Source organism: Vicugna pacos, chromosome 2 (assembly GCF_048564905.1).
Source record: "Vicugna pacos chromosome 2, VicPac4, whole genome shotgun sequence".
In the NCBI taxonomy this organism is placed as follows: domain Eukaryota; kingdom Metazoa; phylum Chordata; class Mammalia; order Artiodactyla; family Camelidae; genus Vicugna; species Vicugna pacos.
Window position 1 is genome coordinate 21,640,281 of NC_132988.1, and position 27,285 is coordinate 21,667,565.

At 34.9% G+C, this 27,285-nt stretch overlaps 1 protein-coding gene across 4 annotated transcripts; it reads right to left on the minus strand.

Annotated features, from left to right (window-relative positions):
• Nucleotides 1-26,528, minus strand: ELMOD2 (ELMO domain containing 2). Of its 4 annotated transcripts, none has more exons than XM_006216223.3 (9): nucleotides 26,398-26,528; nucleotides 25,106-25,256; nucleotides 23,173-23,201; nucleotides 14,939-15,036; nucleotides 13,218-13,347; nucleotides 11,974-12,107; nucleotides 8,651-8,719; nucleotides 7,730-7,863; nucleotides 1-3,534 (listed from the first exon to the last, which is right to left on the minus strand). In XM_006216223.3, exons 2-9 carry the CDS (start codon nucleotides 25,245-25,247, stop codon nucleotides 3,389-3,391), a joined length of 882 nt encoding a protein of 293 aa, XP_006216285.1. In that variant the 5' UTR covers nucleotides 25,248-25,256; nucleotides 26,398-26,528; the 3' UTR covers nucleotides 1-3,388. The 4 variants fall into 4 exon arrangements, with proteins under 4 accessions (XP_006216285.1, XP_031548085.1, XP_072832746.1 ...); XM_031692225.2 differs by having other exon boundaries at nucleotides 26,251-26,509; XM_072976645.1 differs by lacking the exon at nucleotides 26,398-26,528 and adding an exon at nucleotides 25,737-26,227.
• Between the last annotated feature and the right edge of the window lie 757 nt (nucleotides 26,529-27,285).

Here is a 27,285-nt window from a genome sequence, read left to right on the forward strand (position 1 = left end):
CAATTTCAACGTGTTTTTATTTGCTCACAACATTCCGAACAAAGTGACATCACATTTCAACTATTGCTTTTACATAAGAAGTTAATTGCTTTATCCAAAGTAGACAAAAATCTATTTCTTTAAGTTGCCAACCAGCACTCTTTCCCCCAGGGAAAGCTACTGCTTAAATATTTTTTGAATACTTTTGTTTAGCAGAAACATAGACTTGCCCTATAACAGTGATGTAGTAGCTGGGTCTCACCTGCATTACATTTGACATTTTCCTTATCCAAAGCTGAAGCCAGGGGGAAAAAAGCTCGCTCATGTGTTCTCTCAGATTTTTACCAATTCCATTAATCTTAATTAAAAAAAACTGCTTGTGTGGAGAGGTGCATAAATATGAAAGTGGAAATTAAGCCTCCCCAGATGTGGGCTGGACTATTTGTCCTTAGAAAGTAGCTGCTGTTCCCCAATCATTAATTCAAGAATAAGAATAAACATTATTGCCCTCCAAGCCAAACTTCTCTTCTGTGCCAAGACAACATGCAGTCTTTTCTGCTCAAGAAATGAACATTCCACTTTCACATTCATGTAATGCTTCTCCTTTGAGCAAATCTTTGACCAAGTTCTGTTTCACTGAGTGCAAAGGGGAGAAATGGTACATAAACAATCATGAACACTGGAATAAAAATGAAGAGTACATATATTCTCACATAGAAAAATACATACAAATCCAAGCAGCTCCTAAAATAGAAAAAAGTCAGGAAGGGCATTTTTAAGAAAACGATTCTGTTTTCCAAATTGTAAGTGGTGCTAGCAAGACACTGAGTTTCTATCTAACTCTATCACCACATTTATATACAAAGAGGGGTTGGTCTAGGTTCACTGATATCCCCTGATTTCTCTCGTTTCTTTAAAGATTGTCTTTCAGAACGTATTTGAACTACAGCCACTGTAATTATATTCTTAGACTATTTTTGTCACTGGTAGACTCTTCAGTCTGGCACATACAAAAATTCATTTCAACACTGATGCACTTTTTTGATGCTAAAACAATTTTCCTGCTACTTCAAGTCTATCACTACTTTGGTATTTTATTAATTATTATAGAAACAGGTCTAAGATTTTGTTTATGGATTTTTAGACTACCTAAAATTCTAACATACATATGTTGAAAGCAAGGAAAAGTAGGAAGGCAGACACAATTACCACATTTTTCTTTTCATGTACATCACTATCACATAAAAGTCAGAAGGCTCATGTTACATTCTAATTTACAACTGGTGACACTTGGCTTCCAGACTATCAAACCTTAGAATCTGTTGGTGGCTTTTACTACCAGTTTACTACAGAACTATTTGAAATGGTTACTAATTATTTTAAGCAAAAACAGAACAATATCTATTTATACAAACAGAGGTGGACTTAGAAAACATATTACTGAGCAAAATTTCTAATGACATTTAAAAAACATTACTAAAAAGTTTTATTTTTCCATAGGAGGGGAGAACTTAATTGAAAAGTTTCCTCCTCCCTACTTGAAACATTCTTTTATTAAGGACACTGACAAGGTTTAAATCAGTTCAAGACCTCATCTGTTAAAAGATTAAAACATAAAAGATAAGTATTTTCTAAACAAAAATTAGAAGACTAACAAAACTGCTTTCCATGTAATAGTAAACATTTGGATAAAATGAACTTTAATGGTTAGTACCTGATCCTTATTTCACAGAACTCTAGCTGGATGATAAAACATAGAAAACATTTAAAGAAACTAAGTTAAGATACTCACAAGGTTGAGAAGTCTCCTACAAGAAACCAGTTTTAAAATTCCTATAATACTGAAAAGCTAAACTACCACTATTGTAATAAAATGAGCCCAATTTTAAAGTTTTATCTTGTTAAGAAAATAAGAATTTTAATGCATGCACTTTTAATATATGTGCTCAACAACACTGCATCTGTTATTTTCCAGTAGGATTTTTTTTTAACCACTCTTCTCCTTGGCAGGTTTGAAGAGAGAGGTATATCGATAGACATGAACAAATACTTGAAAGTCTCAGGTCTTGCTTTGTCACATAAAAGACAGTCCTTCAACACCTGATATATACCACCTTAAAGGTGTGCTAACTGTGATGTTTTAGATTAAATTATGTGTTTAATAGGCTGGTTTCTGTAGGATTTAAGGAGAATTAAGTAATCAGATGAACCTATCTTTAAACTCTTTTAGTTTTGCTATGACTACAAATGTCTAAAACACACAAAGAAGAACTCATTCCCATTAGAATCTCATCACTATATAACCCTTGACAGCACTTGCTCTCCTGAGGTTTTGGGGGTATAAAGCTACACAAAATGCACAGTCATCATCCTCAGGCTACTGTGGAATCCCACAGACTGTTAACTCGAAGGATACCCACAAAGTCCACTCATCATTACCTAGAAACCCAGTGGAGTCAAAGCAAAGAAAAGCAAGACTTAACAGCAAGTAAAATGAACCAACTGATGTTTAACTGAGATATTTAAAAAGCTTTGTTTTCCTCTTGTTAAAATTCCAACACAGCTTTATTGAACTAGCACCTGTCCTTTGAATACAATCAAGATTTTCTTAGCAAATGCATCTCTTTTCATAAACATATAGGAAAGCCTCATTAAAAGGCCCTGACACCAAGCACTAAGGTTCTTTAACTGATAAAAAGCAAATGCTGAAGATGAGAAAATGACTTTAAGCTTTAAAATAACACTGTGATATTTTAAAGTGTGGTATTAAAAAAAAAAGGTAATCATCAATACTGTCATTCTCTGGTTATCTATTACACGAAATTATCAGAGAAACCAAAAAAGAGGCTATAATTCTTTGTCTTCTCTGATATTTCTATATGCTCTTGTTGCTCCTACTAAGGAGACATTATGATGTGTGATTGAGATGCAAAGAAAGAAGACCATGAACTATTCTATTAACCCAGAAATAAAATAAGACAAAGAAAATAAAAAACAATCATTTCCAGACTAAAAAACAAAAAATCGTAACAGAGCTTTGAAAAGATACCAACTTCATAGCTACAACATATAAAAATTAAAATTGATTTTTACACATTTTAATCAACCAATTCTATAAATACCTGATTTGTACTTTTATACTAAATGGGCTAAGTCCCAAGTTCCAAACTGTAGTTCACATGACTCTACAGAGAGGATCTTTGGAAGAATAAGGTACCTTTGGAGGACAGTGTATAAACAAGTGTAAACATACACTGATTGTCCACTAGCTTTCTTAAATAGAATTTCTGAAATATTTTTGTAAGAAATTATATATAAGGAGTGTAATTGATCGGATAATTTCTATTACAACATATAAATTCTGTCATGTGTGCAAAATGTGGTAAAAATAGAAGATACTACAGATGATTCATATGTTTAAAGTAAGTGATACATTACAATCCAGTAAGAGTCCTTTAATCTTTTCATGAAATTTCTCTCTATACACGTTGAAATACATAATGCTTTCTGGTTTTTCTTCAAACCAAAACTTGTCAAATTCATAGACAAGATAACCTGCAGTTAAAAGAAAAGAAACACATACACACAAATATAGTGCTCAATAGGGAAATCACATCCAACCATCTCATTTCAAAAGTATATAACCATCCTTTAAATTCCATATTAAGATTCAATAATCAGAAACCATATTAAACTACTATAAACCTGAGGAACTTCATAGGAAATATTTTTGTATGTTCAAGATAAATAGCAATTTCAATAACATATCTAGTGAACATTTACTCTTTGTCTCAAAAAGTCAACAAAATCCCTTAAATTTAAGAGATACTGTCAAAGGATATCTTGAGAATAGGAAAAAAAGTTATCCCTAGAAGCCTGAAACTACAAAAAAATGTTGGACGAGGGTGAAGTACAGAGGCGCTGTTTTCTACTTGATTTATAAATCTGAGTCATTTCTGCTTTGTTCAATGAACTATCAGCACTGTCTCTTTAAAAAAAGAATACATGAACTCTAAATACGCTTAATATTTTTTCAATATCCTTATTACAGTAGTTAAATTAATGCTCAGTTAAAAGCATTTAATGAAAATAAATACATAAATAGACATATTTACCACAACAAAAAAAATGTGAATTTTAAAAGCACTCCTAAACCTTATTTGGATTCAACCAAATGTATGAATTTAATTATTTAACAAATGCTACTACAGTCCTCGCCATATGCTCATTCACTCTCACAGCAATCTTGTGATGCACTATGGTATAATCCCCATTTTTGCAAAGAGGAAACAGAGAAGCAAAAGAGGTTAAATGACTTGCCCAAATCACATAGTTTGCAAGTGGTCTCTATTATGTTATAAATTAGACTTTGTTTCCATCAGAATCTCATTCCCCCTTCTGAAAGGCTGTTCAAGAAGGGATAGAAATGACTTAGTTCAGATAAACAGGGGGATAAAGCCAGTGACCTTACACAGAAGTGTGGCTAGACTATCATAATAGCCTAGTATGAAATGAATGGAAAATCCATTTGAAAACATTAGTCCTAAAGCAAACATTAACAGTTAAGAACCATGACATTTCAACACTGAAATATGACTTCATAAGGTCAACTTAAGAGAGAGTTCAGATTAATCCCCTGATATATGATAAAATGGATTTTTATCAACCAGGACATGTGACAAAATCAAAGAATAAGGCCTCTTTGAGCAGAGGGGTGCCATCTGCTTCCTGTTCCCAAAAGACAAGCTGAGAATGCTAATCTTGTAATTATTTTTAACTAATACTTTAAATATTTATTTCATTCTAAATTTATTTTATGTATACATCAGGACAATAGTACATCTATAGAAATTACTAATCCAGGTTTGGATGGAGTTTGTGGTCTCCCCTACCCCCATGCCCAATACACTGATAGGGATTTACAATTAAAAACTTTGGAAAGTAATGTTCTAGGTAGTATGAAAAGTCAAACATCCACCTAAATTTTATAGAATACAATTTGTTTGAGTATTTCTGGCTATCAGCTTTAGCTCTTTACCATTCTTTTAAGTCCTTTAAATTGCTTTTCATTACCTATTCAAATGATGATACAGGTCTGGAATAAACTCAACAGTAAAATATCAGAAATTACTTGCTTCAGAGTGAAGTTGTTAAAATGTAAATTGGTGTCAGAAAAAGACTGAATCAAAAAACTGAGACTGTAATGGTTAAGTTGATTTAATGAGACCTCAGGAAACTACAAGAGATAATACCAAAATTCTAGAATGCTGGCAGGCCCATACATGGCATAAAACTCCTACTAAAGCTTTGCAGAAAGTGACAGAAAAGAGTTGTTTCCATAAAGCACATCTATTGTCCTTTTGACTCTAAGAGGTTTAAAACATCAGACTTAGTAGAAACACCAAACAAAATTTCTAAACTTAAAATGCCCTATATGCTTCTACTGCCCCTAATCAAAGCCCCAGGAGAATTTCAGGTTTTCTGACAGGGATTAAAAATAGGAGAACCAAAGAAACAGGGATTAACTGTAACCTGGTGTGAGGGATCTTACTGGGGTGGTAAAAATGCTTTAAAACTGGATTATGGTAACGGTTGTATAACTTAGTAAATTTATTAAAACTCACTGAATTGTACACTTAAACTAGGTAAATTTTATGGTTTATAAATTATACCTCAGTAAAGTTGTTACTAGTCATAACTTTTTGTTATACAAATTTGAGGTATTATTTTTTTGGAAGCACCAAACCAATGGTCAGTGACTTCCCAGGATGAGTGACTATCTGCTTACATATCAGATGTACACAAGGTGATGATGGAGCCAAGAAGCTACATTACCACTCACTGCATCCAGTCTTGCCCACAGAGAACAACAACAACAAAATGGCAGGAGGGATAAAGGGGGAAAGGGGAAATGGAGACAGATCACAGGGAAATAAAAACTGTGAAAACTAATCTCTTTTTAGCTCTTTCTTCTGGACAGAAACTATGACCTTGGAACAGATCTGTACAAACGAATTGGGCTCAGTCCCTCAACAAAAAAGGGTATGTCTGTTCAAAAAATTAGGTTTTCATACTATTTTCTAGTTAGAAGATAGGCCTCTTCTAAGAAAAGCAGAGGCTTAATTAAGACATGAAACTTTACTGGTAAAGGGTATAAAAATCAATTTGTGGGTGGAGGGGGAACTACTGCATAAATAATAGATGTGTGTGTGTCTACGTGTGTGTCTGTGTTTTTGCTTTAAATGTTTTAAGAAATTTGAAAAACATAAGCTTCACTGTTTCCAGGATGACCCACAGCTCTTGTGGATCTGACTGACAGAAACAAGACAACTGAGAAGGTCCTATAATGACCTTTCAATCTCAGATATTACTTTGATGCTCCTCCTAGTCAGGAGCCAAACCATGTTGGTGTTGAGGGCACTAGAAGCAACAGCGCCCAAAGATGTCCCAGTTACCCATTTGCAGGGGGAAGAATTACAGGACAGAGATCATTTTGTACTGCTTTTCTACCTATCACTCTCCTATATTTATGTAAATATAATAAAATGCTTAATTTGGGGGGGAGGAGTTTTTTGCTTGTTTATTTTTATACTTGCTTTATGTTTGATGGGCAGCATTACACAAGCATGTATTTTGTGGAGACAACAAATATCTGGAGGCAGTTAGCAAAGTCCCGGGAGTTTAGGCACTGTGCTAAAAGTCAGTGAGAGATTTAGGAGAGGAAATCAAACAAGACTAGTATAGGGACCAGTTCCCAGCAACGAGATGAAAGAAAGTGACTAGATTTTCATTTTAAGTAACTATACCTTCAGTATGGAGATCTAGAAGAGGGTCATCATTGAAAGACTGGGGAAAAGATTATTACAGTAACCTAGTAACAAAGGCCTAATGTTGTGCAGTTACAATGGGAATGGGCAAAAGCAGACAAATGCAAGAGAAATTTAGGATTTAGACAAACCCAGAATTAAAGATTAAGTAAGGGCAGAGGTGGTTGTGAGAAAGAGAGACCTGGATGACTCCTTCAAGAATGGAGCTGAAGAAGTTATGGTCTGGCCACTTATTATCTAAGTGCTTTCCTATATCCTACCAACATGCAAAAAACCTTCTAAAGACACAAAAAGATCAAGAAAAAGTAGAATATGAAGCCAAGCTAGGTATGAATTCTTTGCTTCTGAGCAATATCTTCAGAAAATGGGTTTATTCAATTAAAACTTCAGGGATCAAACATCACAATAAAAGTTAATAGAATAGTGGTGATATGATTGCTTTAGGAAAAGTTATTAAGTAACTTACCACAAGAAAACCTGGCCTTGAAATAAGGTGGTGTGGGGTGGGGAGAATATGTGTGAGAAGCTCCTTTAAATTAAATCCCTCACAAGAGTAACCAAATGATCTATCCTTGACTCACAGCATTCACTAACCAGTACACAAGAAGAAAAAGTCACTTTATAGTTGACAGGAAAAAGGATGCCCACAGAAAAACTGCGTAAATCCTACATTTGCATACATGTAAAAAACTGCCTCACTGAAGTTTTTAAATTAGCAAATATATAAACTGAAATACAAAACACTCTTGGATAATCTTCCATTATTTTCCAGTTTTTCAAAGATCCTAAATAATAAAATGATAAGCATAAGTTATACATTTGATAGCAGCACATATTATACATTTTACTTTCCTAATGATTTAAAAATTCTCTTAGAGATATTTTTATTTTAATACTCACATTAAACTCATTTTAATACTCACAATAAAACTGATGAAAGTGTTCCATTGTTGGCATTCCAGGAACAAAGTTATAGAGGTGAAATTTCAAAGCATCACTCTTCAGCAAGCTATAAGCCATCTCTGTAAGATTGATTCCAACTATTGCATAAGAATACCTATGTCAGAAATATTATCAGTTATACCAGCTAGCCAAATAGCTCATAAAGTAAATTTTAAATTATGCAAGGAATTAGTAAAAAGTTATTCTGATCCATTTCTAACACAGTACTGATTTCACAATAATCTCTACATATTAAGAAAGTAAACCAGAACAGATGAAAAATTCTGTTCTTTAGAGGCTGTTGATTTTCTGGATATAATCTAAGAAATAAAAATAAAGCTCTGGTCACATGAATATCTAGAACCAAAAGCCTTACAAAAAATTAAAGAGTACTACATACACTCTCACTGATTTCTAAAATACATTGGGTAATCTGACATTTCCTCCTCCATTATCTGAGTATTTATTTTTATGATGAAATAGTGTTGTGTGATATTTTTTCAAAGATAGGGATCACTGGAATATAAAAAAAAATGATAAGACTAATAATATGACCTCAATTTGCATTTTGCTTTACAAGTTTCAAAGCTATTTCTCATTTTCCTATTCCTATTTCAAAGCTGTTTCCTCTTTCTATTTTTAAATGTTTCTCAGAAAAATTTTTATAAGGTCCTTATATCTATTTTATAGACTATATCTTGTGCTAAAAATATACTGAAATACATCCAAAATTGGTTTATGATCACACTCAGCCTTAAAAATAATATATCATGTAATAGCCTTTATAAAGTTCTTATTAATTAAAATCTCACTTTAAAAATACCTTCAGATAGTTTCAAATTCAGATCCTCCAATCAACTTAAATTTATGAGCTTACAGTTTCTTTAATATATCCAGCTTACCCTAATTTTGGATGATTTGAACGGGAAAGAATCTGATGAGCTTCACTGGTATAATTTTCACTGAAATATCTGAAAAATTTTGAGAAAAATAATGAAATTAACATGTCATTCAAATTGAAGACATCCAGAAGCAATTTTAAAAGCTACTGTCAAAATGACAGTCCTACTGCCAAATCATCCTGATCTCCATCTCAAACCACTTCAATGACTAGAGATGCTTCTGAATCAAAACTTAATTCTTACAAAAATGAATATATGTGTGTATATGTATGACTGAAACATGCTGCACACCAGAAATTGACACAATATTGTAAATTGACTATACTTCAGTAAAAAAATGAAAAATACAACTTAATTCTGAGCTATCAGGCCTATCTAGTATGGGACATAGGCCCTTGGCTAGACTTTGAAGTATTCTGACAAACAAGTGGTCTAACAAGAGACTTTTTATCTGCCTTAAAAAAAATTTAGACTTCCATTTGTTTGTTCTAAATTTTCTATAAAATAGTCATCGTGTACCTGTTGGGACACTTCCTTTCACCTGAGCTTATTCCTTCTGTTGCAGTTTATATCTGTATTGTTTAATGCTACTGACAGTGCAATCAGAAGAAAGTCATTAACATTCCTTCTACGTTACGTAACTAAAACACTGGCCATAAAACATAAGTATCAGCTGGTACAACAGAGAAATATATAAAGCTATTTGTAGGTTCATATATCCTAATACTAATAAACTAATGCAACCTCTGAGTTCTTCAAGCTAGGCATCAAATCTTCCGTTCACAATTGGAATCTCCTCATAAGGCACTGATACTCATACACAAAAGACTGACCGCATGTTTATGTAAGAATAACAAGTAGAGTAAAACATGGATTTCTGTGGTTTATTTAAATTTTAAAGGGCATAATCATTGAAATTTTCATGAAGCATAGAAATTTCTAACTAAATGTTCCTTCTCTATTTCTCCTTCTGTAGATTAACACCACAGACTTCCATTTTTTCTTCACTGGCTCTGATTTTCAGCCCATTAAAACAGCGTATATTAACTTAGAAGCCCATGAATAAAGGATCATTCATGAATAAAAGGGGATCCATGAACCACCTTAAATTTATTCATACATTTTTCTGTGTGTACATTTTCCAGGCAAAGAATATACACAACTTTCATCAGATTCTCAAAGGGGACCTGTAAATCCCCAAACAGAAAAACGTCCTGTTTTAGTGCCATGCTGTCTTCACATGCTCTAATTGTCTACTTTATTCCTAGTCTGGCTCTAAAATGCCCTTAGTAAATAGACTATATTTAATTTTTTTACATGATACTCCTAATACAATTCGGTTTTACATCATTATTTCAATAATCAAGCTACCTTAAAAATATTCAGTCTGTAAAACTTTTAATTTCCTTGCTGAGCCCCTATCTTAACAGTGTCTAAGGAAAACAAGCACGTATGCAGCAAGGAAGCGTATTCCTTACAATCACCTGGAATGACTTATTTTCCTTCTTTCTTCCCTTCTCCTTCTTCCTTTTTACACTCTCTCCTGTCCTATATAACATTTTTGGCCTTAACTTGTATATTTTACTTTCTGCTTCTATTTCCTCATCTATTTAGGTTTTTCTAATATCTCTTGAATTAATTTTTCTGTACAACATCCTCTTTGCTTCTACACCTGCCTCAGCATTCACTAGCATGGTTATCTATCAAACTACCAGCTATCCTTTAAAGCCACAAAAATTTCAAGAGATTTGATGACAAAGGCCAAGAAATTTTTAAAATTCATTATGTAAGGGTGTCTGAACAGCTCTCCTGCTTCTTGACTGTATCTTTATTTTGACCCTGAAGAGTCATAGCTCCATACACAGAACAAAAATAGTCAGAGAGGAATTAGAGCTAGTTTTATGTTTTCAACCATCTCTAGTACATCAATGGCAATCAAATAATATATCTGAATTCTGGTCATTTTTCAAGTTAGTAGATACTAGCTCTAAATAGAGTAAAAATCTTGTAAAGCATTTAAAGATCTATCAGAATCCCTTACCGGAGTCTTGAATGAAATCCTGTAAGTTATTTAAATTTTAAGCTAAATTAAATTCTCTTCTAGTAAACGCTGAGAAATCTTGATTTCTGAGGAAACGAGCCAAAAGCAAGGTTACTCAGCAAAAGTTAAGAAAGGAAACACCAGAAGAATGTGTATCTAATTGAGGTTCAATTATCTGTGTAGTTACAAGTACCAAGAAGAAAGATGGTCTTTAAAGGCTAAGAACAAAAGATCAATATGTTCTGAACAATGAATTTTAAAATACTTTATAATTTTTCCAAGTGAAAACACATTGCATTTATTCTACTTAAATTCCGAATGGTAGTTTCTGTTTATCAAAGTGGAAAACTGGCAATCTCATTTTTGTAATTATAATTATTAAGACTACTGGGTTTTATCTTTGAGAAGTAGACATACAAGGAATTTTCATACTCATAAACTTAGGTATCATGGAAAATTAAATACTTTTATAATTAAAAATAATTATAGATGGTGAAGCCCTACTGTATCTTCTATTTTGCCCCACAACACCCTTATCCCTACTGACCTAGGTATTTTTCCTCAATATTAACATAATCTAGCTCAGTTTCAGGATTAATTTTTTCATAGTAACAATTATTCAAACTTTGTTAATGGCTAGGGTTTCCATTCTAGGTACTGTAGAGTCTATAAATCACAATTCAAGGATAGACCCAAACACTAGAATCTCTCCATCTGCATATTCATATCCATATTAACCTTACAGTTTATTTTCTAAAACAGTTTTGACTATCAATTCTGATTTTAGTTGCATATTTTGAGATTTCATATGTGTGCCCAAGCATAAGTATTAAAGAGAAAAAAAAAGAGGGAGCTCATATGGCCTCTGAAAAGTGAGATGTAGATCACTCATCACAGATGGCAAAGAATAAGTGTGAAGAGGCTTTATTATCATCTCTGGTTATATCTCCTAAGTAGAATCAGAGAGCCAAGAGAGAAGAGGCAGGAGGATAAAAAGAGTGAGAAGAGAGTACACATAGTCCCTTAAAAGGCATCAGAAAGGAGGTCAGGAAGAGAAAGAAAGAGGAAAGTTATTGGTAAGTAAAGCAGTCACACACACACAAAGTATGTGGTCAACGTCTTCATATTGTTGCCAGCACATTAGTAAATACTTTAAGCACAACAGCTATTAAAATTCAGAGAAAGTATGAAACAACTGGATTAATTCTTACTAGAATTTAACAAGATTGGAGATTACATGTAATTTCATTTACAGAAGAAAAGAAAGTTTATTTTCACTTACACAAGATTGATTAATCCAAGCAGGCCCATGCCTCTGAAGTCTGTTTTGGGATCATCACCCTGGAAACCAATGTCAGCCCACTGCTTGGAGATTCTGGCCTTCAACTTTTTCGTGGGCATTAGAAGATTCCAAAGCTGTACAAATATGCTTCCATATTACAAATAATAGTGATGCTCTTCATTTACCAAGACATTTTCCTTCTCATAGCTGATGTACTAGTAACTTGAACGCTTTCAACTAAGCAACTTTTGTAGACAAATCATAGGCTCAGTGAAGGCTGTATTTAAAGAACTTTTCAATTATCCTAAAAAATGTAACATACTTATTCCAATTCAAAAGATTGATATAAAGAACAGTAGACTTTAAAAAGGCAACAAATACACAAAATTCTAAGACAATGAGATGTCTTTACTGACTAAGTAACATATATATATCAGAATTGGTAAACTGCTTCCTGGAGAAGAACACAGTGCTAGCCAGGCACTGCAGGCAACTGGCTCTTCACCTCTAAAGGAGTTTCATGATGAATCACCAAGATGAAAATTCCCTTGACTGAAATGCTAGGACTTGTGTCTTACCCCTTCAAAAGGGAAAGTACTGCACAGAAAGGGTCTGAAGTTAAGGAAATAGTGATGACAAGGAGGATATAAAGAGTGGTCCAGCCTCAGGGAGTGCCAGGCACTATTCTAACACTTTAAATATAAAAATTCAATCCACAGCAACAGCCCTTTAGGTATTTTTATTATCCTCATTGACAAAATCAAGTTTTATTTTTAATTTTAAAATTAGTTGAAGTGTATATTTATACTCTTTCTGAAAAAAAGTAAAAGGTTTTATTGTTCTTAAGCTTGTCTCTTACTGTTACTCAGATGCTATCAACATACTTTTCCCCAGCACTTTTAGTTTTAGCAAATGCCTAACTTCAGGCGCAATGTGCCATTTTCCCTAATTTTAACCATTTAAAAACACAACCAGAATAGGTGAAGTGGATGGGCAGGTGACTCAGCTGTACTTCAGAATTCACCATTCTAGGACCTTCTAAAGCAAATTACCTCTAGGCCCTAGAACTGACCTCATCCCTAAAATGAACGTTCTAGATCAGATGATCTGGAAAGCTTACTCCAGGTCTAATATTCTCTCATTTCGGCATCTCACTGGCCTTATGCACTCATACTTCAGGAACAAGAAACAGGAAGGTTCAGGCAAGTTTATTTACTCACCAAACATACACCACCAAAACTTACCTTGAGAAGGAGCTTTTCATGTTGCAGGTTATCGGAATCATACGGCCTTTTTCTCACATTCTCTACAGACAGATAGAGCTGTTTATAACCGGATATCTGCAGTAAGCATGCCTTCATGCAGATTTTAAAACTGAAAAGGATAAAATTATTATTTTTTAAATCATACCTTCTTACCACAATAAAGTAATGCCTTCCCCAGTCTGTGGTTCGTATGTTTATTTAGAAAGCACTTCCTAGCCTGCACTTTAACACAATAAGCATCAAGAGCTTCTGCAAACACAAAACATTATACAAAGTATTATCACGAGGATACCATCAAATAGGGCCTAGAAAGAGGGCAAGACAGGGTAGGAAAGGCAAACCTTGCAAATCCTTGATTTGTCCTCTTCTTTTCATGTTTTCTCTAGGCAATTTCAGGCATTCCCAAATCTCTATTACCAGATGCTACCAACAGACCTAAGTTTCTAAGTATATAGCAGCACACAGCTCCATGACAGGTCATGCCAGTCGTCCCACACGCAACAGCTTATCTGCCCTGAAGAAACATGCCCTTTTTTAACTGAGGCTTTACATCTATTAATGAGCTCACTAAGCATGTAGTTCCCCAAGCTAGAATGCTCCGAGTTCTGAACTTCCTCTCCATCAACAAGACATCAACAGGTCCCCAAGCCCTTATCCTTTCTATCTCTGAAACGTCCCTCAAAGCCCTCATCATATATCCACTTACCCTGGTGAATTTATGGCTTCAGTAAATTTATGGCTTCATTGTCTCATACCTGAATGACTCCATTTCCTAACTGTTCTATCTTTATTCCTTCTACCAGCCTCCAACATCCTCAAATTTACCCTCCATCTTCCTAAAAGATTTATCTGATAATATATCAAGTTTGTTCACTTGAAAAAAAAATAAATCAGAGGACAACACCTAAATCTCAGTGTGGCACACGAGACTCCTTGCAGTGGATCTCCAAGCTCACACTCCACTCACTTCTCCAACCTCTGCTCTGCACCTATTCAATGCTCCAGCTACAGAGGACTCCTTGTCATTCCCAGATACTCAAGGACTCTGTACCTTGTCGGCACTGTTCCTCTGCACGGAATGTCCTCCTCTACCCATTCAACAAGATCCAGCCTCTGTGGAATTATAGTCTCAGTTCCCTCCTGTACCCTTCCCTGTTCCAGCCAAAATAAATGACTCCTTCCTCAATATTTACATAGAAAATAGAGAATGAAGAAAAAAATTGCTCAATACTATCTCAATATACTTGAGCTGGGAACACAAAAATGGAGTAAGTCTGGTCCTTCTCCTATGGAACTTAGAATTTACTGGGGGAAGAACAAGAGCAAATCAGTGTCTACAGGACAACGGGCTAAATGCTATGATCGAGGACCTTCCTGGAGGAGGACAGAGGAACTGAATCTTGAAGGACAAGAAGGACACAGGAGCCAAAGTTATTTAACTTTGGGAAAGTGATGGTAAGTTTCCTTAAAGAAGGCAGGTGACTAACCGGCAAGAGTACTGGGTTGGGAACTAAAAGATAGAGCCTTTAGTCCTACTTCTATCACTCACCTCTCTGGACCTCACTTCCTCAGTGAGGGAGGAAAAGGGATAAATTTGATGACCTTCCAAATCTTTTGCTCTAATGTTTCACAACGTGTGTGATCTCCAACCTCGCAGGATGCGAGTGCATGAGAAACAAGAAAACTGTAAAAACACATACCTGATGTCTTTCTCAGGGTTAATATTCTTTTCCTTCATTATATCTTCTACACATCTGTCCACTTCACTCTGAACAACATGTGTCGCTTTCTGTAAAATCTATATATGGGGAAAAAAGCTGAATGAGAAAAATTCCTTAGAGCTGAAAAACAACAGTAAGTTTGAGGTGTTTGGCCAACTTTATAATGCATGTATTAAAATGCAAAAAAAAAAAAAAGAAACCAAATTTGTTTCAAATTTTCAGTAGAGCTAAAATCATAGATATATACATATATACATTCATAAGATAGAAGAAAGCAGCATGATGTATCAGATGAAGTCCTTTTAACTGAGAATCAACAGGTTCTGAGCTGATAGTCTTAGCAAATAAGCTACCCCAACACTGTGCTTATGAAGCAGACACTTTTTATAAAATTTAAGTTACATAATAAAAATATATGTACAAAAATGATGCAGAAGTAAAAAAAAAAAGTAATGCAGAAGAGCAAAAAGAAGAAAAGTCAAGTAATCCTGTAAATCCTACCATGAAGACAGCTACTAGTAACAGATCAGCATATGTCCTTCCAGTCTTTTTTTCTATGCATATAAAACAGACTTCTTAAATAATACAGCCTGTAAATGTCCACCAGATCCTTCCTTTCAACAAAAGCAAATTCAGGCTTTCCTTACCCTTAAAAGGTTTCCTTAACTTTTATGCCTCTGCAAGCTACTATGAAAATTCCCTGATATTCTTTATACTCCAGGCAAAAGAATCTAATCCTACCTGGAGTTCAGCCTCTGCATATCCTGGGCCTTTCTTCTGAATGCTCCTTTCCCCAATCTCTAAATATATTAATCCTTCCCAGTTTTAAGCTAGCTCACTTACCAGATCCAGGAAGTATTCTCTGATTCTATTCAAGTGGAATTAATCTCTCCTCTCTTGGAATTCCCATAATAATTTATTTGTAATCTTTCTATGACTCCTACCACTTTCTATATTATAGTTATTTGTGTATATTAAGTGGAAAATTCTCTGAGGACAGAGACTATACCTAGCTCATCTTTTCACATCCTGCATTTAAGAAATAACTGACAAATAATTATTGAACAGAAACATTCAATGGATGAAAACCTTAAGAAAGGCAACTGTTTCAGTGAAAGACATATATAGCAATGCATAAGATTATTTTAAAAGAAGGAAGGAAGAGAGAGAGAAAGGAAGGGAGGGCTGGAGGGAAGGAAGGAAACTTAGGGTTGGAAGAAAAGGAAGGAAAAGGAAACTAAAGCAAACTAAAAAAGTGAGAAGGAAAATGATCAAAGACTTATAATCAGTAGGATGCAGATGTGGTCACCAAGGTCTAGTTGGTCAAGCCCTGGGATAATATGGCTAAAGGAAATGTCCTGAAGCTTAAAACACTAGAACCAGTAAAAGGGTTACCTTCACCATGGGTAGAAACTTTTGCACAAACTACAAACACCTAAAACACGAAAAACCCAGTCAAACGTCCCCTCTTCTGTGAAGTCTTCCTCCCTGGAGTTAACCGCCACCCTGACGCTCACCCCCTCAGGTAGAGAGCACTTGCTACACCATAGCTGTTTACTCTTCAGTAGACTTTGTCTCTTTTATTTGCTCTTACATTGTGAATGAATGACTAGCTAATTGAATGAACTTGCCCAAAACACATAAATTTAGAGACAGAGTTCAGACTAGAAATGATGTCTTATCTCTCAGGAAATACTTTTGCCTATATACACTATTCCATTCCTTTTCTTTAAATTGAGGTGTAATTTTAATACAATGAAAGGAACGGATGTCATATTCAGTTTGATCAGTTTTGACAGATCCACATACCCCAATAATCAACATTCTGATCAAAATACAGAATACTTCCATCGCCCCAGAAAGTTCCCTCACTCCCCCTTCCCAATCAATCCCTCCTCCAAAAAGCAACCACTGTTCTGATTTCTATCACAACTTTGTAGTGTGCATATAAATAGAATCATAAAGCACGTACTCTTCTGTGTCTGGCTTCTTTTGTTCAACATGTTTCTAGGATTCATCCATACTCTTGCTTTCATCAGTAATTTGTTCCTTCCAATTGCTGCGTAGTACTCCACTGTATGAATACACCTCAGTTTGCTTATTCATTCTCCTGGTGATGGGTATTTGCATCATTTCCAATTTTAGACTACTACAAATAATATTTTTTTTTTCTTTGTGAAGTGACTATTTGAGGCTTTCGCCCTTTTAAAAACTGTTTTTTATTACTGAGTTCTAAAAGTTCTTTACTAGGTATAAGTCCCCAATCAGATATGTGTGCTGCAAATACTCTGTCTGTTGCTTGCCTATTCATTTTTTAAAGGCATCCTTGATAGGTAGTTTTTATTTTGATGAAGTCTAATCTCTCTTAAGCGATAGCACTGTGTCTTCTCCAAAAGAAATTCTTGCTTAACTTATGGTGGAAGATACATATTCTCCTGTGCATTCTTTGAGAAGCCTTAAAGTTTTAGTTTAAACATAGGTCTAAACTCCATATCAGATTAATTTTCACATGTGGAGGGAGACAGGAACTAAGCCTCTCCACCCCACCCCCAATTTGGGTATCCAGTTGTTCCAGCATTATTTCTTGCTTTTCCAATACTTTCCTGTCCTCACTGAATTAACTTGCTTTAGTATCTTTGTTAAAAAGTATGCATGTATTTCTGTTCTCTCATCTGTTATATTTATCTACTTGCCTAGAAAGTCTTGAAGTCAGGTAGATTAAGTCTTCTAACTCTATTCTTTTAGAAGTTTATTTGGGCTAAACCAGGTCTCTTAAAATTTTGTATAAACTTTAAGTGACCTTGCCACTCTCTTCAAAAATAGCTTGCTGTGATTTTGATTGGAATTGCATTGAAACCATAGGTTTAGTTTGAGGATTAGCACCTTAACAACATTGACTCTTCCAATTGATGAATACAATAATATCTTTCCATTTTAACTTTTCTCAGGAAAAGTTTTATTGTGTTAGTCTTGCATATCTTTCATTAAATGTATCCCTGAGTATCTTATGTTTCTGGATGCTACCATAAATGGAACTGTTCTTTTTTTTTTTGTTTTCCAAGTTTGTTCTTAATGTATAGAAGTAGACTGTGCCTCATGACATTGCTAAATTCACTTAATAATGCTAGTAGTTTTTGTAGATTTCTTAGGATTTTCTATACTCACAAACTGTCATCTGTTAGTAAAGACAGCTTTCCCTCTTTCTTTTCAATTATTATGTCTTAGATTTCTTTTCCTCGCCTTACTATGCTGCCTAGGACCTCTAGAACAATGCTGAACAAAAGGAGAGTAAACATTCTTGCCTTGTTCTCAACTGAATGTGGACAGCATTCAATATTTTAGTGTCGTCTATCATGTGAGCTGCAGGTTTTCCATAGACAGCCTTTAATAGGATGAGGAAGTTCCATTTATTTCCTAGTTAGTTGGGTGTTTTTAATCATGAATGGGTATTGAGTTCTGCCAAATAGTTTTCCAGTATCTACTGAAATGATCCTATTTTTCTAATTTACTTTGTTAATGTGGTAAGTTGCATTCATTGATTTTGAAAACTTAATCATGATATGTTATTCTTTTCATACATTACTAGGATCAATTTGCTAATGAAGAATTTTTGCATCTATATTCATAAAGGATATTGATTTGTAATTTTCTTTTATTATATTGTCCTTGTCTGGTTTTAGTATCAGGATTAAACTTGCCTCATAAAATGTGCTGCTTCCTACTTGATGTTCTAGGAGTTTATGTAATAGCTGTATTATTTTTTTCTTTTACTGATTTAGTCTTTTACTAGTCAATATAAGAATAACATATACATGAGTGAATTTTTAAGGGTGAAGAGTCTAGAGTCCTACTCTTTTGTTCAAAATCTTATAGAGTGATTACTGTTTTTTTTTTTAAATGAGATTGTAGGGATCTAGAAAGTTAACAAGCTGCTGGTTCCAAAAATTTGTTAATATGTATCTACCCCTATAGTTCCACTAATTGAAGTTTAGGATGCACTTTCACAAAGTAACAGTATCATAAATTGTAGCTGAATCTTCGGAGAGGTTCTGGAACTGCGAACTCAGTTTCAGATTTTTGGAGGGCATACTCCAAAAGAAATGTCAACAAATGGGTAGTTAAATACTTACTGAATTAAGTAACAGGAGCTTTGTTTCTCAAAGTTTTAAATCTAAAGTAAACTTGTCAATAAGCTAATGGAGGAAGTCTCATCAGTTTAAACATGTACTTTATGGTGTGTATTGCATCTCATTTGTGTATTTCATTTATTTTGTAGAGTAAAATTGAATTGATTTTGTGTTTTTTTATTAATCTGATCTACTTTTTTATTTCTATGAAAAGTCTGGGTGCAGATTCTGATTTTATTATTTCTCAGTTGTTTGACTTTGTGCAAGTTACTTATTTTCTCATGGTAAAAGTATTAATACCAACATGGTTGTTTTAGGATTAGTCTAAGAGAATGCCCAGCATTTGATAGGTATCCAAAAAATAGGAGTTACTAGTAATATTAGTGATGATGGGATTAAATCAATATATACTACACAGTTTTTAGAAGTTTGAAATACATGAAAACCTCTTAGTTATTTAAATACTTTACTGATGATTGCTGTGCATAAATGTGATTTTAATCTATTAAGGCCAGTTCCTAAAGCAATGGTAGCGTGGTCCTATGGAGTTGTGAACTGTTCCATATGGGGATTCTTTCTTTGATTGTTAAAGATTGAGTTTCATTTGCTTGTATTTTAATTAGGACCACTCATCAGTTGTTATTTAGGGTTATTAAATGTTGGGATTTATCAATGAAAATGAAAACCTTATTAGAACTTGAGTCTAGTTCAGTATTCTTCTAAGAGGTCTGGCTGCTAGTCAACGTATAATTTTGCAAAGCTCCACTGTACTTATGGTTATATGAGTATTTGAAAAATCTGAAATTTAGGAAAAAAATACTTTGTCAGTCTAATAGTGTTTTTGATTGGCTGTTTTTCGATTGCAGCTGCTGTATTAGCTCTTAAATATTAATGACAACATTCTAGCTACTGAATGATAAATTAGTTTTATGGCATCAATTTAGTGTTCTGTGGTTTGATGGTATAGTAATACACATTTGCATATTTTTTGTCTCTATAATTTTCCAAAAACTAGATTTTAAGTACCTAATCTTCAAGTATATAACCACATAGGCATTGTGATTCAAAAATGAAACATTCACATTCTGTGAATATATGAATACAAACGTATATGTAATTTCCCCAAATTTGCTTGCAGAGTGAAACTCACTGCTGATATTATAAATGTGCGCTAGTCATATAATTTGTAACCTACCATCAAGGCAGGTGTAATAAAAGACTATATTACTTTTATGTTCATTGAATGTTGTTTTATAATCAAATCATATGCATAAGCATGTATTATTTTCTTATAAAATATATGTGAGTTGTGTATATTGCTCTCTTGTTTATTATCACCTACTTTTTCTTCAGCTCAAAAGTAAACATTGCTGAGAAAAGGGTCTTTGAGTGCTTACATAGTTTGAGATTAAGAAAGAAAGTTTTAGAATTGCTGACCTGCGTTACTCTATATTCCAGTATTGAATGAGATCCATGAGAACTTAGACAGTGTTGTAATGGGTTATATTTCTCCTCCATTCAGCATGTTAATTTGTTTTTGATTGGGAATCAAAGACCTACCAAAAGTTTAGAGAATAAACTAGAGATTGACAGTTGAATAAAAAAGCAAGACCTAACTAACTGCATGTTGTTTCAGGAAGCATATTCTAAAGATAAACACACAAACGTATAGAAAGTAAAAGCATATACTATGCAAACGATAAGCATAAAAAGGCTGCTGCAGCTTTCTTTCAGAAAGTATAAACTTGGAGCATTAACAGAGACTAAATCTTTTTTGTTATTGTTGTTGATTATAGAAGGGTTAATTTATCAAGAACATGTAACAGTGTTAAAAGTGTATGCACTTATTAACAAAGCTGTCATAATACTTGAAGCAAAAACTGACTTAACCAAAGGGAGAAATGTATGAATCCACAATCGTAGCTGGAAACTTTAACACACTTCTCTCATTAATTGATAGTACAAAAAGAAAAAAAAATCAGAAGGGTCTATATAATTTTAACAATACTATTAGCCATCTTGATCAATTAACATTTATAGACTGCTACACCCAACAAATGCGAAATACATATTCTCAAGTACACATGGAACATTCATATAGATATATCATATCCCAGGTCTTTAAACATGTCTCAGTAAGTTTCAAAGGGCTGAATATTTACAGAGTATGTTTTCTGTCCCCAATAGTACTAAATTAGAAATAAGAAAAATGTAACATCTAGAAAATCCCTAAATACCTGCAATTTAAAAATCTGAGTAACCCATGGATCAGAGAAGCACTAATAAGGAAAATTTACAAAGAAAATTGAGCTGAATGATAGTGAAAACACAACATATCAAATTTTGTGAAGTACACCCAAAGTAGTTTTTAAAGGCCTGAAATCAGTGAGCTATGCTTATTCCTTAAGAAACTAGAAGACAGAAAACTAAATCCAAAGTAAATAAAAGAAAGGACATAATAAAAATAGGATTAAAAAAATTAACAAAATAGTAAACAGATAAAAATAGGAAATATCAACAAACTCAAATTGTGATTCTTTGAAAAGATTAATAATACTAATAACCCTCTAGGAACACTGATCAAGAAAGAGAGGAAACCCAAATTGCCAATAGCAGGAATGACAGAGGGGGCATTACTACAGCCTATAGTCACTAAAATATAAGGAAATACTATGGACAACTTTATGCCAATAAATTCGATAGCTTAGATGAAAGAGATAAAGTGCTTTTAAAAAACATAGTTTATCAAAACTAACACAAAAAGAAATGTAAAAAACCTAAATAGTCATATGCCTAATAAATGGAATCTGTAATTTTAAAATTTTGCATTAAAAAAATCCTCTGATATTAGCTTCGCTAGTGAACTCCTATCAAACTGATATGCCTGTGACATTCAACAATGTCCATTTTCTTTCTGGCATGAATCAGTGACTTGTATCAAAACCACTAGACAGCAGCAAGTCAATATTTTTTAACCCTATATTCTTGATCCACAATGTACACCATGACCAAATACAAACATATATATGGATATCTAAAATACAGATGCACACACGTATAGATAACTAAAATTAAATTTTCATAAAATAGTATTTAACCTTACTATGACCAGTGTTTCTAATTATTTTCTATTCCATTCCTTTTGTTGTGATTTACTATGGGATTTCAAACAATGGTCTAGATGACCCATACTCCACCTTTGCCACAGCAAATTGAGAGAAAAATATTGTGAATTACTACAGGGAAATACAGCATGAATTACTAGTCCCCATTTTTCACTCCCCTATAATTGAACTATATACCCACATGCCTAACACGGCCTTATGGCGGGGATAATGCATTTCCACCCTGTGACTTGGGCTTGGCCATGTAACTTACTTTAGGGATATTAATGGCCATGACACAAGGAAGCTCAAAATATGTCTGTGTGGTTGGACCCTCAATGATCCACTGTGAGAAGAACGTTTCCCAGGTACCTTTTCAACCTGGGTCCCAGAATGAGACAGCTGGAACAGACCTAAACTTGGCAACAGCTTGAAGAAGAGCCTCTCCAGTTGGCCCACAGACACAAGAGCAAGAAATGAATCATATGTTGTTATAAGCCCTGAGATTGTATAACTTTGTTACACAGCATCACCTGACTGATAAATAGCATGAGGTATAATTTATTTTGGATTAAAAGGAACATGACCCAGGGTTTTCTATAATTATCCAAAATTCATTGCTTTTCTCTCACACAAGAACCTACCCTAAGGACACAGTCCATAAGAAGGTTTTCCCAAGACCCTGCTTTCCCAAAAGCTATCAAGTTTTGAAGTCAAAAAACAAGCAAAACTTCAGAATAGGACAAATTATTCAAATACTTTCTTTGTGCAGGAGTAGCACACATGCACACACACATACAGAGAGAAAAACGTTTTAAACATAGAATATTACTTCTAAAGTGTGAAGGTTTCATTCAATACTCTTTATAGCAAAGACTAGCAGGACATTTAAAATAATTAATTCTAAAAGTGAGGCATTCTTTTAAAGAAAATGTATCTTCAAGTTAAATTTTCTAGAATTGTTACCTTGATATGATCCTACCTTATTCTTGGAGCATGTCAAGGAATTTTCTGAAATGAAAAAGGAAAAAGAATATTATTACTTAAATGCTATTTGTGATTTACTCCATAAACAAATAGTATAAATATCAAGCTAGTAGTAAATTAAGTTCTAGAAGACATAATTTCTACATGAATAACATAGAAAACAGTTTACAATTTTATCCTTACAGTATTAGTATAATTCCAAAATCTTCAGCCCTACACAACATACCAGAGCCAAAGAGGTGAGACCAACCTAATTTCCCCAGAATCATGTTTCTGTGCAGACTCCAAAGTGTCTACCAACATGGCTGCCTCAGAATAGCTTGGGTTCCAGAAACTCATCTTAAGAACAGTGAGAGTGCTCTATATTACATTTTATTCACGTGTTAGCCTTAGGAAGTAAGCATTTATATTTAAGGAGCTAGCAAATGAAGCACACAACAATAAAGGGACAAAAATGAAGACTTTAAATTATTTGGACAATCATCCTCTAATCAAAGAGCAAAATAGCTTTTCTGTTCTTGTTTTCTGCTTCAAGAATAACTAGAATAGTTTTTACTGGTCTATTTACAAATTTTTCTGGCAAATAGTAAACAGTCTCCTTTTCTCAGCAATTCGAGAAATTCAAGAAAAAATGCTCTTGCCACAAAATAAAGCCTTAATATGTTCTTCCCCCATGCTATAAAACACTAACCGATGTTGCTAAGATTTCTTATCAAGAGGTACTCTGTTCTTCTCAGAGCAGTCAAAAGGGCAAGAGGAGGCGATAATTTCAGTCAGCCACAAAGTTGTGAAAAACCTAGGGAAGGAATTAAACTTCAATCATCCAGCTGCCCTGAGGCTTACTCCCTCTTTACGTCTGTCATTTGTCTCCTGTCGTCTTGGATACCAACACCCAATCCTCAGATCTTACAGGGCTGGATCTCTTAGTTGAAGCACACTTATTCAACACAAAAGAGGCTCTGGTTGAGTCATGATTTTTCATTTAACACAGTGAACATGAACATGAACTGATCCCTGGGATTCCTGACTCTGGCCAAAGGGAAATGACCTCCATCCTACTTCTCACTCATCTGTGTTCTAATTTACAGCACTGTTTTCAAATTTAAAGCAATATTTTCTATCAAGCATTAAAAGCCGATAGTTTAGAAGGTACTGGAGCAGTACCGTTCAACAGAAATATAATACAAGCCAAATGTGAATCACATATATACTCTAAAATTTTCTAGTAGCCATGTTAGAGTAAAAGAAACAGATAAAATTAATGTTAATACATTTTAGCCCTATATATCCAAATATTATTTCAGTATACAATGAATATAAGTAATTATTGAGATACTTTTACATTCTTTTTTCATATAAAGCCATTGAAATCCAGCGTATATCTTACACTTCTGCACATCTCAATTCATATTAATCACATTTCAGTGTGGCTACTGGCTATAGTACAGGACACAGCAGATTTTGAGCTTAATCATCTTTCCCAGGGATCACTAGATATCTACTATTGTTCTTTTATGAATTAGATGAGATTACAAGACTCTCTAATGAAAGATGAATATAAAAATGGATCTAGATCCAAATACTCTCTTCCCCCTCACTTGAGTGAAAATTTCAAAAGGCTTATATAAAGCGCAGAGATTTTTTCTAGAAAGTAGGCTGCAACTATAATCTAAGGTACAACTGATGAATTTCAGGAGCCAGAAAAGATAATGCTTTGCATGGATGAATAATCAAATAATAATTCGCTTCTTTTATATAACCAGTTTTAGAGCTGGAAGGATTCAAAGCTAGATTTCAAACATCATGAAACTGAGATTAAGTGCCTTGCTCATGATACACAAGTATATCTGTCACTATCAGTACTGAGAAAAAAATATTCATTCAGAGTTAAATTTTAATTTTTTTAATTATTTTTTGAAAAACATTACCTATCCTGTGTGTCCTTTGTGCACCTACATAGGTATCAAAAATTCGCTGCAATTCACATTTTCCAGTCATCTGTCGTAAGAGCCATTTCATCCAAAATCGAAAAAAGTGCCCATAGAAGAACTCCCACAAAGAAATAAACATTTTTTTTTCCTGGAGAAGGAAATATATGACAGGTTTAATGACCTTATATTGGATTTTTAAAAAAGGAAAAGTTACAGTTTATCCAACTCATTAAATCCCCAAATCATATTAATATCTATCATATCAGTCCATCGTGTCTATTTTGTAGTAGTGTTAAGCCATCTAAGGAAACGATAGGTGTAATATATACTACTTAGGTTAATTAAATGATGGCTGATCAAATGGTCAATTTATCACTTTTAAACAATTTATCTGTAAAAGTCAAACTAGTTAATTCAAGCTCTCAGTTCTCTATCTTAATTTCTCATTCTCTGAGAATGGGGCTCAAGAACAAAAGGACCCCAACTAAGCAACAATTAAACCAAATAGACGATATCTAAGAATTGTTTGTAAAAGGGATAAGTCTTCATAACCCCTCTGGATAATTCCAGTTCTATCTGTCCCACGGCCAGGTGATCCCAGCAATTAAGAACACTACATACGGCTTACAGGTCGAAGTACACAAGTTGAACACGGAGTAGATTACACGCTGGCTAATTGCTGATTTTCCATTCAACAGGGGAAAGGCAGAAATGCTAAGAAGAGTAATAAACAAAACTACACCCTCTATAAAACTAAATCTTTATGCCATAAGAAAAATCTTCAGCTCCTAAATGAAGCGGGGTCGGGGAAATCCAAGTCAGGAGGAGTTACTTAAAAACAAACAAAAACAAAAATGACCATCTCCTTCCTGCCTTTTAAACATTCCCATAGATACGTCATCTCTCCTACGGACTGTCAAACTCGAAATCCCCGCAGGTCAGTGCAGAATCAGTGCAATCAGAGACAGGCTGTGACTTTAACATGAATCCAACTGGTCCGCGCTCATCAGGACAAAAGAAGCCGGACTGCCAAGTGGAGGGAACGCAACCCTCGCGGCGCCTGAGCTCCCCAGCCCTTGGGGAGTCGCTGCGCCGAGCCCCCCTTCCGAGCCTCCCGCCGAACCCTTCTTCCAAGCTCGCACCCGGCCGCGAGTGGGAGGGAACCGCTCGCACAAAGCCCCGCCGGCCCGGGCGCCCCGCGGACTTTCGCAGGACACGGTGGGGCTGAGCGCCCTCAGCGTAGCAGCACCCAAGCAGCGCGGGGCGAAAGGAAAAGAAACAGCAGCCACCTCACGGGAGCGGAAGAACTAGGGGGAAAAGCTGGAGCTGCCTCAGTTTCCCCCAACTGCAAACCGCCGGCAACGGAAACGACGCTACTCGCCGCGCGTTCCCTGCAATCACCGCGACCCGGAAGTCGGGGAGTGAGACGGCGGGAACGCCTACCCGGGGACACGGTCCGCCCCACCCCGCTCCCCCGGCGTCTCCGATTGGCCCGAGCCCCACCAATCGCTAGCTCTGAAAGGATGTCCAGCTGCGTTGCCGCTACGCGCGTGCTCGGATTCTAGGGACGCCGACGATTGCCCTGGCAACGGCTGCCTGGAGGCACGCCCGGCGCCGAAGGTTGGTCTTCGGCAGAGCGGCTCTGTAGACTTTTCTGGACTTAAAGTTTGGGTGGTTTGCGCAAGTTGAAACCGTGTACTGCTTCGAGACTCCAAGCACCGGAGAAGCGGCGGGGTGCTTTGTGTAGTTTTCACAGCGCCTGAGTTACAAAAGTTTTTCCACCTACATTTGATCTTCATTCTGTGAGAGAATTAGTACCAGTCCGACTATACGTAAGGACACGGAATTCATGTTGAATGACTTGCCCGTGGCTACTACGTGGCACATAAGGTGAGCCCTGTATGTTGAGTAGAGAAGTTTGGACTTTGTCCCATAATAATAAATATCTAATAGTTAATTCATTGAACATTTATTCCTTAACTAGTTATCATTCTTGAAAAAGTAATTAATGCGCGTGATTTAAAAAAAATTCAACCTCAAACAGTACATTCATTAACTCAAGTATATGCTGATTGCCTGGTATGCACCAGGCAGCATTCCAAAGGAATCATACACTAAATAAACACAAATATTTAGTATGTCAGATGGTGCTAAAGTAAGGGATATAAGGGAGGGAG

Excerpts from the sequence above, each read along its gene's own strand:
- ELMOD2 (XM_006216223.3), bottom strand. The coding sequence starts at position 25,247 with ATGTTTATTTCTTTGTGGGAGTTCTTCTATGGGCACTTTTTTCGATTT. Across the intron at positions 7,864-8,650 it reads TCAAATCATCCAAAATTAGG|GTATTCTTATGCAATAGTTG; the intron begins GTAAGCTGGATA and ends TTTCTGACATAG. Across the intron at positions 3,535-7,729 it reads ACACTTTCATCAGTTTTATT|GTTATCTTGTCTATGAATTT; the intron begins GTGAGTATTAAA and ends TTTTAACTGCAG.